This window comes from Lacerta agilis, chromosome 3, assembly GCF_009819535.1.
Source record: "Lacerta agilis isolate rLacAgi1 chromosome 3, rLacAgi1.pri, whole genome shotgun sequence".
Taxonomy (NCBI): Eukaryota; Metazoa; Chordata; class Lepidosauria; order Squamata; family Lacertidae; genus Lacerta; species Lacerta agilis.
In genome coordinates this window covers 79,733,510-79,746,935 of record NC_046314.1, presented here as the reverse complement: position 1 = coordinate 79,746,935, position 13,426 = coordinate 79,733,510, and the positions used below count along the sequence as shown (strand labels likewise).

At 43.3% G+C, this 13,426-nt stretch overlaps 1 protein-coding gene across 2 annotated transcripts in view; it reads left to right on the top strand.

Moving 5' to 3' along the window:
- Positions 1-382: 382 nt before the first annotated feature.
- The window catches only part of RMDN2 (regulator of microtubule dynamics 2), a 28,012-nt gene continuing 14,968 nt past the window's right edge, over positions 383-13,426 (top strand). Inside the window, exons 1-5 of one of the 2 annotated variants that reach the window (XM_033144468.1) lie at positions 383-431; positions 2,155-2,621; positions 7,669-7,864; positions 8,407-8,509; positions 9,243-9,303. In XM_033144468.1, the coding sequence (XP_033000359.1) occupies positions 2,167-2,621; positions 7,669-7,864; positions 8,407-8,509; positions 9,243-9,303 (815 nt within the window). In that variant the 5' untranslated portion in view covers positions 383-431; positions 2,155-2,166. Of the gene's footprint in view, positions 432-501; positions 583-2,154; positions 2,622-7,668; positions 7,865-8,406; positions 8,510-9,242; positions 9,304-13,426 lie in introns of those variants that run through there. The other variant, XM_033144469.1, reaches the window with a different exon arrangement.

Genomic DNA, 13,426 nt, shown 5'->3' with positions numbered 1-13,426 from the left:
CTCCCGCCTCCAAAGAAATATTTGGACTCCCAACTCCCATCAGCCGCAGCCAGCAAGGCCAATGGTCATGGGTGATGGGAGTTGTAGTCTAGCGAACATCTGGAGGGCCGCTGCTTTCCTGGGACTAACCCTGAGGGAAAACCTTCACGAACCGAACTGGAAGGATGGATTACTTGTGACCACCATGCCCGCCATTTCTCCCGCCCTCCAGCTGGGCGGCAGGCAGAAGCTCGCACACAGCGCGCCGCCCCTGACTTGGGGAAGCAGGCGAGCAGGTAGGGCGCCCGCCCACAAATATCCGGGTCTCGGCAGCTGGGGCCGCCCCTTGAGCTGCGGGCACCGCCTCTTTTCTGTGACACTTCGGGCAGCCGGCGGAGCGAAGGAGGCTTCCTTGGCGCGGAAGAAGAGCTGACGCTGCAAACCCTCCGCAGGTGCCCGTGGCGCTCCAAGGGACGTTTGGAGAAGGAAGCACTGAGTGTGGGGGGCACCTGAGGGTCATTCTTCCCAGCTTCCTCGGGGGCTCGGTTCAGGTCCTGCCTGTTTGCCAGCTGCTTGTTCAAGGGAAGCTAAGCGACTGCCCAGGTCAGTTCCTACTTCCTAGCGAGGGCTGGCTGTGTTGCAAGAATGCTGCATGCAGCCCCCTGGATTTGAAACACATCTCCCTCCCGCACGCCCCCCAGCGCCAGATATAAGCTAAACAAGCTATAGCTTAGGGCCCCGCTCTCTTGGGGCCCCACCAAAAAATTTACACTATTAATATTTGTTGTTGTTGAGTCGTGTCCGACTGTTCGTGACCCCATGGACCAGAGCACGCCAGGCACCCCTATCCTCCACTGCCTCCCGCAGTTTGGCCAAACTATTAACTATTAATATATCTCTTCTTAATTGTATTTCAGTTCAACAATTACTTTGATAAAATACATATTTTGTTATGTGCGAATGGCTTTAGATGCCTATTAGGTCCATAAATTACCATATAGCATATATTCAACACAAAAAAACAGCTAGAATTTTGTTATTGACAAAGGACAGCTGGTCATATAAAGGGCCCCATTACCACCTTCAGTAGCTTAGGGCTTCATCAAACCTAAATCCGGTCCTGATGCTGACGCCCCCCCCAAAAAAAATCTGGGAAGTTTAGTTTTCCTAGCCCAGAGCTACAGTCCCCAGCACCCTTAATAAACTACAGTTCTCAGGATTTGTGTGTGGTTTAAATGGGTGCTGTGCATGCAAGTATCCCCATTAGCTGTTATCATTTCACTCATCATCATCAACAATCATTTACTTCCAGAGTTTGCTGAAATTGCGCAACTGCTATCTAGTTACAGAAGTCAGCCTTCACAGTTGCCCTATTTCTCCAACGCCAGCTGCCTCTGTGACTCTCCCAAATAAAAACCAGTTTATTGGAAGTAGATCTCATTGGTTTCCAACAAAATTGGCGCATAGAAGATGGGACTGTTCAGTTGTCATGTTTTTCTCAGGCATGCTGAGCCTTGGGTTCTTTCTGACTTTTCAATTATATATTAGTTTTGTAGCAGACTGCATCCCAAAGGCTCAGGGCAGAGAATGCAGGTACTGTATTAAAAGACAATTGAAACACGAGCCACACTTCTGTGCAAAATTAAGTGCACTTAATCATGTTGTGTGGTGGTCACCAATTATACTATTTATTTTCTCGTTCATTTGCTAGCTGAACTCTGAAAGCCAACCTGAATGGCACATGTCTTTAATACGTAACTAGAATAATTGCTAGTTTGGGAGTGGATCGGGAGTGATGGTGATACTGATAATCTGAGGATGATGCAAAACAAATACTGAAGATATGCTGAGTGCTTGGTAGTACCATGTAACAATAAGGGCAAAGTTCAAATGGTTTGTTCTTCAAAATCTGGATTGGTTTCGAACAATGCAAACCAAAAATTTGCTTGGAATGCAAAACGGCCCCATTATGCAATTGTCATATGAAGCCGTCCTGCATTTATTTCTATGCAAGTGTGTTCGGGGTTGTGACCCAAATGCCTCTTAACCAAGAATCCCTGCATAACTGGTTTGTAAATGAAGCTGTCCTATCTCTATAGCATACATTGCAGTAGCCAGGAGTCTGACATGCAACATTGTAAACCCAGTTTTCTTATGGCTTTTATATCATTTCAGAAGAGAAAAGTCATGCCTTATTCCGAAAGCAAAAAAATATTATTTGGCCTAATGGCAGGAGCTGCTGGATTAACCTTGGGCCTCATTTGGTATCGAAAGACACAGAAATGCAGTAGAGCCATGTACTTGCCTACCTTTTTGAATTCAGAGGGAAGTTTTGACTTGGTAAATTTTCCACATGAAACTCATAATGAACAAGGAACCGTGATGTTATTGCAAGGAAGGCAGCTTCAGGTACTGGAAAAAATGAATGGTTTAATCGCAACTGTGGAAGAACTGAAAAGAGAAGTGACATTTCTGAAAGAAGCAATTCCAAAGTTGGAAGAACTTGTTCGGGATGAACTCCAGGGGAGAACAGATTCTCGCAGGAGCAGCCCTTTGCCCCGAGGAACAAAGAAGAGGAAGACTGAGACTGGCCAAGGTGTGTCAGATACCAACAGTTCTGAAGAAGCAGACAGTGAAGGCGGGTGGGTATTTATGAATTATTTCAGATCTATCCCAACCTCTAATAAAATATTATACACACACACACACACACACACACACACATATAATATCACTATTTTGGGTGTAAGTAATTTGCAAATCCACACTCTAGATCATGGCTTGTTAGCTTTACCTGTAGTTATCCAAACAGCAGTTCCTAGTTCAGTTATGGCAATTTGCCATTGGAAACAGAAGCAAATGTTTCTGATCTCCTCTGTGGCATTGTTGAAGCAAAATAGGAGTGGGGTACATGAGATGGGGTGAACTCCCGTTGCTCGGTCCCTGCTCCTGCCCTCCTAGCAGTTCGAAAGCACATCAAAGTGCAAGTAGATAAATAGGTATGGCTCCGGGGGGAAGGTAAACAGCGTTTCCGTGCGCTGCTCTGGTTCGCTAGAAGCGGCTTAGTCATGCTGGCCACATGACCCGGAAGCTGTACGCCAGCTCCCTTGGCCAGTAAAGCGATATGAGCACTGCAACCCCAGAGTTGGCCACGACTGGACCTAATGGTCAGGGGTCCCTTTACCTTTACCTTTAAGTGAGTCTGAGGCTCAGTAGCTTCAGATGAAGCTGTGGTAGGAAGTGTTTAGTTCTAAACCTGAGCTAGCTGCCCACCCCAAAGCAGGGGGGGAAGCATTATTGGAAATCAGTGGTAGGTAACCTGCAGTCTCAACATTTTATTAGTATTATTATTATTTATTACATTTGTTAGTAGCTTTATCTTACCCAAGGCAACTCAGAGTGACTTACAACCAAAAAATCCAGCCAGTTTGCATTGCATGAAGTAGCCCAAAATCTTTCAAATATCAGTATATTTTAGGGAAGCCTATGGCAAAGGGATGTATTGCCTTCACTCTTGCAAACTCACCCTCAGTTTGGCTTTTGTACAACTATTTTTAAGTATTACACACTAATTTTGCTCCTTGGTTTGCTTCAACTCCAGAAACCTTTAGTGTTGCAGCTGAGTAGAACTTGCACTTCTTGGTCTCCTCCCATCTTAAGAGCTGTTAACAATAGAAAATACAATTCCTTTGGTGGAACATTATCCCTTCTGCTTTAGTGTCGGCACTTCTGCCGATAATATCTAATACTGGATCACTCCTGTCTCACTTTCCAGTGCTGACGTTGCCTGGAAATGGTTTAGTTAATTTCAACTCACTATAAAATTTAAACCTGCACCAGTGTGCTTGTGCCAGAAATTCCACTCAGAAAAATATCCACCAGACTGTCATATCTGGTGTTGTAGGTGCATGTTGATGTACTATGAATTATTTATTTAATAGAAGGCATAAGCTGTGCCTTCCCACCTTGTAAAACCAAGGCAGCTTCCATTGATTGGTACAACTTTAGTGAGAAGGGGAAAGGTAATGAAACATAGCAAAACAAACCCCAAAAAAATCATAACAAAGCAGGCCCACTTAATAATAACCTCAGGGGGAAGAGATTGTGAAGTAGCTCTTAATTTCAATGGAACAGAAAAAATACAGCCTCAACTTAGATAACAAAGTTTCTGTGCATGCTTATAATTGTATCATAACCAAGCTAATAATGTAATATTTGCATAGATACATTATGTTGATGTCTCTGTGCAATTATTTATCAAATAAGTGCTAATATTTAACTGAGTACCAAGAGTGGATCACTGAGCTTGTGACAGCTCTAGAAACACATTTGCCAGGACTCCTTATTCTGCCCTCTCTTTGCTGGGTTTGCTTCAGAGTAAGTGGATTCAATTTACTGTTTGTTTGTTTGTTTGTTTGTTCGTTCGTTCATTAATCCATTCACCTGAGGGTCACAGGGTGGTTTTCAGTATAAAAATACATAACATAATAACAAACCAAACAATATCCCTCACACACAATTTACAGGGCAATTTTAATTAAATCAGAAAATAGATTAAATTAAATCACAATTTAACCAGCCAAAGTCCTGATTATAGAGAAAAGTTTTTGCTTGGCACCTAATGATATGTAATGAAGGTGGCAGGTGAGCCTTCCTGGGGAGAGCATTCCACAAACACGGAGCCACTGCAGAAAAGGCCCATCCTAGTATTGCTGCCCTCTGGACCTTTTTTTTGAAGGGCTTCAGATGATGATTGCAAGGCCAGGGTTGGTTCATATGGGGAGATTGCAGTCCTGGACAATTTAAGGCTTTGTAGGCCTAAATCAGCACTTTGAATTGGGCCTGGAAACTAATTGGCAGCCAGTACAGTCGGGCCAGAAATTGAGTTATATGCTCAAACTGCCTTGCCCCAGTGAGCAACCTGGCCACTGAATTCTGCATCAGCTGAAGTTTCCAAACCATATTCAGAGGCAGCTCCACATATCATGGGCTGCAGTAATCTATCCTAGAGGTTAATGCAGGCATAGGCAAACTCAGCCCTCCAGATGATTTGGGACTACAACTCCCATCATCCCTAGCTAACAGGACCAGTGATCAGGGATGATGGGAGTTGTGGTCCCAAAGCATCTGGAGGGCCAAGTTTGCCTATACCTGGGTTAACAGAGCATAGCCAACAGAAGTTAAGCTATCTCAGTTCTCATAGGGGTGCAGATTTCATTCCGATTCTGGCTACACCACCACAGTTCTTTGTAACATAGCTTTTATTTTGCTTTTGATATCGTTGCTAGTTGCATCAAAGTTGCAATTGGTTTCTAGTTCCACATTTGCAGCATATGTAAGTCCTGAACTAGTGAAATTCAGGGATTGCATCAAAGTTCTTTTGAGTGGAGGCACAAGCTTGAACAGGGAGTCTCTTGGGAGACAATGGAGGAGTGTGCCTTTGAGGGTGAAGTCAAACTGTTGGAAGGTTGCAGTGCCTGCTATGACTGTAGAGACCAGTGCAGGAGAGACATTGTCTTTGACGTTCTCCTCCAATGCATCATGTTTCAGTAGGACTGATCTGAGAATTGGCCACTAGAGGGCAATCATATGAAGGTCACTGCTTTTATCTTTTTAGGGAGCATTTTTTTGTACAGTACGCAATACTGTACATGGATGAGTGACTGGTGGTGTCAGTTTTTAACATGCATAACACCAAACAAATCTTGAATCTTGGAATGATCCATACAGGAGACATCCTTTAATGATTTGTGTATAAATTACAGAAAAGTAAAGCTGGCAACTGAAATGCTGATTGTAAAATATTTTCCTTGCTCAAGTTGCTTGGTTAGTTTATATATATATATATATATATATATATATATATATATATATATATATATATATATATATATCAGTCTGTTGGTGTTCCATGCGCTAATTCTTCAGAGCACTGAACAGAATTCACAGGCAGAGGGAGGAGGAAATGGAGAACTCCCAGCTAACTTCATTCAATGGCTACATTCCTCAACTCCCCCCCCCCCGGGGTGGAGCAAGGGGACGGGGGGTGGGCCGCCCTGGGTACCGCCCGGGGGGTGACACTCGGGGCGGCACCCCACCCCTGCGATTGGCGCTGCCGGCATGCGGCAAGTTTTAAGGCTGCAGTGTGCAAACTGCAGTGCACGCTGCAGCCTTAAAACTTGCAGTACCATCACATGGCCGGGAGGGGTGCCGGCCGCTCGCACCTGCCATCTTGGGTGGACTGCGCATGTCCGTACATGCGCAGTCCACCCCGGATGCTGTGTGCATGCCGTGACATCACGGTGCATGCGCTGTGACCTCAGGGCACGCACACGCTAGGGAGCGGCGTCCTGCCCCCAGAGGGGTGCCCCCACGTTTGCCACCCTGGGCAGCAAAGCGGCTCCCTATGCCCCTGCCCCGCCCAAACCCTTTCCCTTCCTAGTGGCTTTCTTGGGATCCCCAGAAATGTGGAGAGCATTGAGACCCAGCCATACCTGTATAGATGAAAGCCAGGCCAATTTCAGGGTGCAGAGCTTTTGGTTTGCCTAGAAGTGTTCTCTTGACATGTGTTTGTAATCTAAGCTGGGAAGATAAACTGTGAATTACACTGTCTCCTCACTTTCCCACTCCCTGTCTTGAATTGATTTTGTCTAGCATTTGCAGAAGCTGAAAAGTGGTACTTACGGCATGCAAGGGGGGGGGAACCCCACTCAAAATTGTTGCAAACTTCTAATAAGAGCTCCAAGAATAAGTACTCAATGCATCATATGAAAACTTCTTGATGCGTTAATTTTTATTTGTACAGCAAATCTTGTAATATCCATTACAAACTTTTCAACCTTGTGAGAACGAGGCCTTGACAGGGTGTTTTTGTTTTTTAAGCCTGGAACTGTTTTTGTTGGCAGGAAAGAGATAACTTTCCTCGTCTCAAGGTCTTGGTGAGCAACGTTGATCTCTATGCCTATAACCCTTGAAGGGTATTTGATGTGGTGCCGAAATGCTGCCAGCTGCAAAGTAGATGGCATCATGCAGGAGCTTGTAATCCCACATAGCAAATTTTTATCTTTGCTATTGCTCAGGGTCTTAAAGCACTTTCAGTTGGTAGCTTTGAACAAGTTAAATCTATCTTGCTCTCCAATTTAAAAGATAGATATTGCACCAGAAACAAAAAGAGTGGGTGGTATGATTTGAAAAATGCTTATCATTAACCTTTCACTGCATTCAGACTTAACTTTCACTGAATTCAGTGTCTGAAGTAGTTTGCTCTTTTGGCATGGGGAAAATGCTGCTTTGTAAACCCAGTGAGTGCATAGAAGGTAACAATCAAAAATGGGTTTTTAATAGTGGTATACAGTAGAAGCGGACACTTTAGCAGTTAGAAGAATACATTTTAGCAGATTTCACTTAAACATGCAGTGCCTCAGAACCCAGCCCCTGTGTAAATGGGGAGTTGCCTGTATTCTGCAAAAGCTTGCAGGGAAAATAATCCAACAAAATTTGAGCCTAATTAGAACAACTGATACTACAAAGTATGTCTTCTCTCTCTTTCTTTCTCAAATTTACATGAACTGAGCAACTTTCTTAAGATGGCATAACCGGTAAAATGGTTAAAGTTGCTGAGAGTGCTGGCTTTTGTCGCCTTTAGGAGAAGTTAAGCTATTCCCACCCACAAAACCCTTTGTGTTTTAGTTACATTACAGCTCATACTGACACTGAAGGAGAATCTGAGGAAGAAAAAGGATGGATCAGTTCTTCCACATCTGCTCTGGCACCTGAAGAGAAGATAGAATTATTTAATCTTCTACAGAATGCGGACAGGTTGCATTGTGGTTCAGACAATGAGAAAAGGGAGAGCTTCAAACTGCTGCTTGAAAATGAGGAAAAGGTTGGTATAAAGGGTCCACGCCATGCAAACATTTCATACTAAAAGCTATAATTCAGTGCGCTATATGTCATTCTCTTAAATGTTTGTGTAATGTTAAAATTAAAGGAGGTACCACAGAAGGTGCCACAGGTAATGATTACACAACTCAGTCCTTGCTCTGATAGAAGAATTAGATTTTCTCAGCCACAAAATGTTGTGGCTGGAACACTAAACAAATGTGACATTCCTAATCTTTACTTCAGCTGAAGGTGCCTGGATCCTGCTCAAGAAGCTAGCAACAACTCTCCATTTTGTTGGAGGGTAACTGGAAAAAATTATTGATTTGCAGTGGCTGTTTATTTCAAAGACCCATTTGTTGCTCCTCAGAAGTATCTGGGAAGGCCAACAAAAGAAATAAGTGGCTGAACAGAATGAATTAGAATACAATAAGCTTTAATATGTACAGAATAACAAGTGAGGGCTAGCATAATAGGCATTTTAATTATGGCAAAAGAAATACATGGTGAAGGCAATCTAATGTATCAAATTCTGTTTATTTGCAGTATAGAAATCATACTGGCTTTCTTTGGAGGCTTGCCCGAGCTTATGGAGACATGTTTGCAACAACCACAGAGGCTGAAGAAAAAAAGAACTATGCTTCCAAAGGTCAGCTGACTTAATGTACTGAGCTTATAATACCAGAGAATGAGGTTCCCCTGCTCCAGCCCTGTGTTTCACTTGGGGGATACTGGAGCCAACAGAAGGGCGGAGCTCTGATCCTTTTAAAAAACTATCATGATAGGAGTTTTCTTTTCATGCATGGGTTTTTCAGTTACTAGATGCAGTTCTAGGCATGGTTACCCATGTCCCACTAAAATAACTGAGACTTGTTTCGGGGGAAACATGGTTAGGATTGGTGATAATCATTTTAAGCCAGTTAACCTTTGAACTGGCTTTATAAATTTCAAGATTGTCCATTAATTATTAATTATTATTATTATTTAATTATTTTATTAAATTTATCTACCACCCATCATCCAAAGATCACAGGGTGGCTCACCCACTATAACTAACTATGGTGGAACCATGAAAGCCAAACACCTGTAAACTCAAACGTTTCGACTCCCGAACGATCGAAAACCGGAAGTGATTATTCCGGTTTTCAAATGATTTCCGGAAGCCAAATGTCTGGCACGGCTTCCACAGCTTCCGATTCTGCAGCCAATCAGAAGCCGCATCTTGGAAGTCGAACGGACTTCCGGAATGGATTCCGTTCGTCTTCGAAGGTACGACTGTATTGTTATCTTTATATTGCATAGCATGTTCTTCAGCTAATATGGTCAGGTTTATTGTTATATCACGAATAGTACTTTTATGTTCTGTAATGCATATTTTGCAGGAAAGCTTGTGAGTGAAAATGCTGTAAACCTGGATCCATCAAGTGCTGAGAGTCACCAGTGGTAAGTCTGAAGGACTTGGATCCATCGAATCAAATCTTTGTTGTTAAAGCCAATGACCAGTATTAAGAAAGCAATAAATAAATGAACACGAACCACATAGAACACATTATCCAAATGTGTATAATAGGGTAAAATAAAATAAATAAAAGTAACATAAAATAGGCCACACGGAAAGCAATACAGTGGAACCTCTACTTACGATCATAATTCATTCTGGAGGCCCATCCGCTGGGCGGAGCCGGACGCTAGTAGAGGCACCATTGTGCATGTGTGCATTCGGTGGCAGCCGCTTGTGCTCATGCGCAGGTGGAAGAAGCCACTTCTGCGCATGTGCGGATTGTGGCAAACCAGGTGTTTACTTCCGGGTTGGAAGTAAACTTGGAACGTCCGCGAGAAGAGGCGTATGTAAGTCGAGGTTCCACTGTAGATGCATTTTGATCTGAAAGGAGTTAAAAGGACATAAAATGCATCTGATCATTCTGGGAATTAATGAAAAAGGGGTTCAATAGATTTGATCTTTCCAGAGTTATAGGGGCACTTGCATTCAGACTCTCTTCCCATGAAGAAGAAGAAGAAGAGTTTGGATTTGATATCCCGCTTTTCACTACCCGAAGGAGTCTCAAAGCGGCTAACATTCTCCTTTCCCTTCCTCCCTCACAACAAACACTCTGTGAGGTGAGTTGGACTCAGAGACTTCAAAGAAGTGTGACTAGCCCAAGGTCACCCAGCAGCTGCATGTGGAGGAGCGGAGACGCGAACTCGGTTCCCCAGATTACGAGTCTACCGCTCTTAACCACTACACCACACTGGCATCTCTCCCCCCAAATTGCTGAGGGAAGCACATTTAGGCATGCCAGTGTGAAGGCTCTGCAATACTTTTGGACCAAGAAACTTGAATTCATATTGATTGGAACAAATTTCACTCTGTCCTAAAGCGAAAGTGTGGGGAAGGACCTTAGTCCCATGGAGAACACATGTGGGACATAACAGAAGGTCCCAGGTTCAATCTCTGGCATCTCCAGATAAGACTGGAGAAGATTCCTGTGCTAATCTGGATTGACCAGTGCTCTGACTCTCTATGAGGCAGCTTCCTATATTCCACCTCACTGCATTTTGTACATGCCGAGAATGTGTATACACGCATGTGTGTGGTAGGAAGTCTCAGCCACTCACATCTTCCCAATATATACAGGAAAATATGTGCAAATATAACACGTGGGATCCACATGTGTTGTGAATGTTCTTACCTACATGGAACTGAAATGCTGCCAGCATTATACAGCCTGTATAGCGAACTACTTGTGTTTTCATCTAAATGCAGAGAAAAGAAGGAGGAAGGACAAACAATGTTTATCAGCCTCAGCCCACAATGTTTCGGCACCCGAGAAGGGAAATCTAAATGACATCTTGTAGTTAAAACACAGCCCCAAATCTTATGCTTCACTTTGCCTCCTGCTAGAGTCAGCCCTGTTTCAAAAGTACAGTAACGGAAACCTGAGCAGTGGCTTCTGAGTTACTTGCAGATTCCTAGCTCGACCATAAGGTGGCGCTCATGGCCCTTCTTTCTCCCTGGTTTCCTCCTATTTCAGAGCCAAGTTGTTTTTATTGTGATTTCACAGTCCACCAAGGTTGTCGTGCTGCTGACAGCTACGTGACTTAAGTGGGCAAGAAGTCTCACTGTTCATGAGGTCGCAGCCCAAATTCCTCTTGAGGACATCCATACATCTCCACCCTTCCCTTTAATTTTGTGTCTGGCGCTGCCGTCTTTTGTATCTTCCCATGCTTGTAGAAGTCTAGGAATATACTTGAGACATACAACTTACATGCACAGCTCAGTTTCCTTCGGAATTATTGTCACGTTTGACATTTTCCCATTCACTATTTCCTAACTGCATTATTATCCTCCACCAGCGTAATGTCTATTCAGAAGTAAGTCCTATTGAGTTCAGTGGGATTTACTCCCCACAAGTGTGCGTGTAGAATTACAGCCAGTTTCTTTTCTAACTGCTCTGAATTATTACCTTCAACCAGTTTCTAGCCTCCCTCCTTTGCAGTTTTATTGGGTAGCCTTCTTTAAACTCCAGTTAATTTCCTCTGTTTACCCATGCTTTTTCAAACTTTATTTTTGAACCAGGCTGTGTATCATGGACCTAAGATCGGTTTTTAAAAACCACTAGCAACCTTCACAGTGATTTATTTCTGAGCCTCATGAGATGTCCTGCCTGCAAGTTCTGTGTCTTTATGTTGATTCCATTCGCTTCAGCAGTCATTGGTCCCTGGTCAGATCCCCCATGCAGCTCACTGCATAGTGTGAACCGTACTACATCAGCAAGTAACACATGCCTCTTTCATTCATGGACTGTTGTAGTTAGCACATCCATTTGTGATGGGAACAGGATGTTGATCCCTATCCTGATGGTGTTTATCCCTAGTGATTTTACTGTGTAGCTTTTAATATCCACCCTTTATATTATAGCAGGTATTTACAGGTATACTGGAAAAAGCATAGTTTGAAGCTATAGCAAAGGCTATGCTTCAGGTTGAATCAGTTAGGAGGGAATAGCTATGACCCCTGAATACACATTTTCTGAGCCTATGCCATATCCCAAACCATACTTGAACTTCTATGTATTCAATTTACAACCTCAGTTGTCCTTTTTTACTTTTCTTCTATTGAGTTGGTTTTATTTAGAGAAACAGCTTTTGCATCATTTTTTTCATAGCTTTGGTTGGAAAAGTACACAGATGAGTACTCTCTATCCAGTACAGTGGACGTTCAGGTTGGGAACGTGATCCGTGCGGGAGGCACATTCGCAACCTGCAGCATTCGCAACCCGCAGCGCCACGTCTGCGCACGCGCAGGTTGCGATTCAGCGCTTCTGTGCATGCACAAAGCGCAATGCAGTGTTATATCGCATGCGCGAGTGCTGAAACCCGGAAGTAACCCATTCCAGTACTTCTGGGTTCGGCATGGTGCGCAATCTGAAATTGCACAACCTGAAGTGGCCGTAACCCGAGGTATGGCTGTATTACTTAAGTAGACTGGGCTAATTCACTTTGCAGCACAATCCTATGCATGTTTACACAGTACCACTGTGTGCAATAGAGCTTACATCCTGGCCAGTATTTATAGGATTGCAGTCCTAGAGTTTATTCCAGAGAATGTAGCTATAATTGATTGTGTTAAATCTTCATTTTATGAACGTGTTTTGCTTACCAGAAGTTGATTTAGAGTTTTGCAAACGAATTTGTTGGGTTTTTTTTTGCATGGAGATAGTGCAGAAGTTACTAATCTATTGCACCTGATCTAAATGACTTTCCTCTATTGAAGACTTCAACTGCTGGAAAATCATGCTCTGCCAGCTCTTAGATTTCTTCCTTCCAAGGATGGGACTAGCTTGTGAGTGCCCTTTTTGCATTTGTGAGTCATGAAAGCCCTCTGGTCTGGAAGCACCCTAGTGCTGCTAATCATTGCTGCTGAGCTGCAAGCCAATTGCAATTGACTACCTACATTTCAGGGATGTGCAATGCTTTTTGGTAGGCTCAGTTCGCTATGTTCTGTCTGCATTGTAGGTGTGGCATAGCCATGTGGGGAGTGTTCCCCTTTCTGCACTTTATTGTTAGCGGCACATAACCCCTTGTATGTACACTATGATGCTTCATAGTGGATGCTTCTCAATGCCATTTTAGCATCCTGTGTTGCATGTGTGCCTGTGTGTGGTTCTTAAAGTTTTCGAAGTAGAGCAATTGCAAAATAAAAATAATTTGCTTTTAAATGTTTGCTGCACAGCACAAGATTGCAGCTGAGCTTATATTTGAGTAAACATGATTACAGATCAGTCTGAAAGTCCCTTGGATTTCACCTTAAAAGGCTCAATCTCTGCTGTAGCCGGTTTCACTGTACCTAATCAGGTTTCACAACCTGGTTAGAAAAGTTGCCAGTTAGATTTCTCCCTGCTTGTTAGTTGCGCCATTCTACCATAGCTCAATTGCATTTTAAAATTTTTATTACTTATTGCTTGCAGCAAGGTTAGAGGATTACAGTCAGAGCCTACGCATCCTGTGCTTGGAAGTAAGTCATGCTGTTCTTAATGTAATCTATGAATCTAATTACTAACTGAAG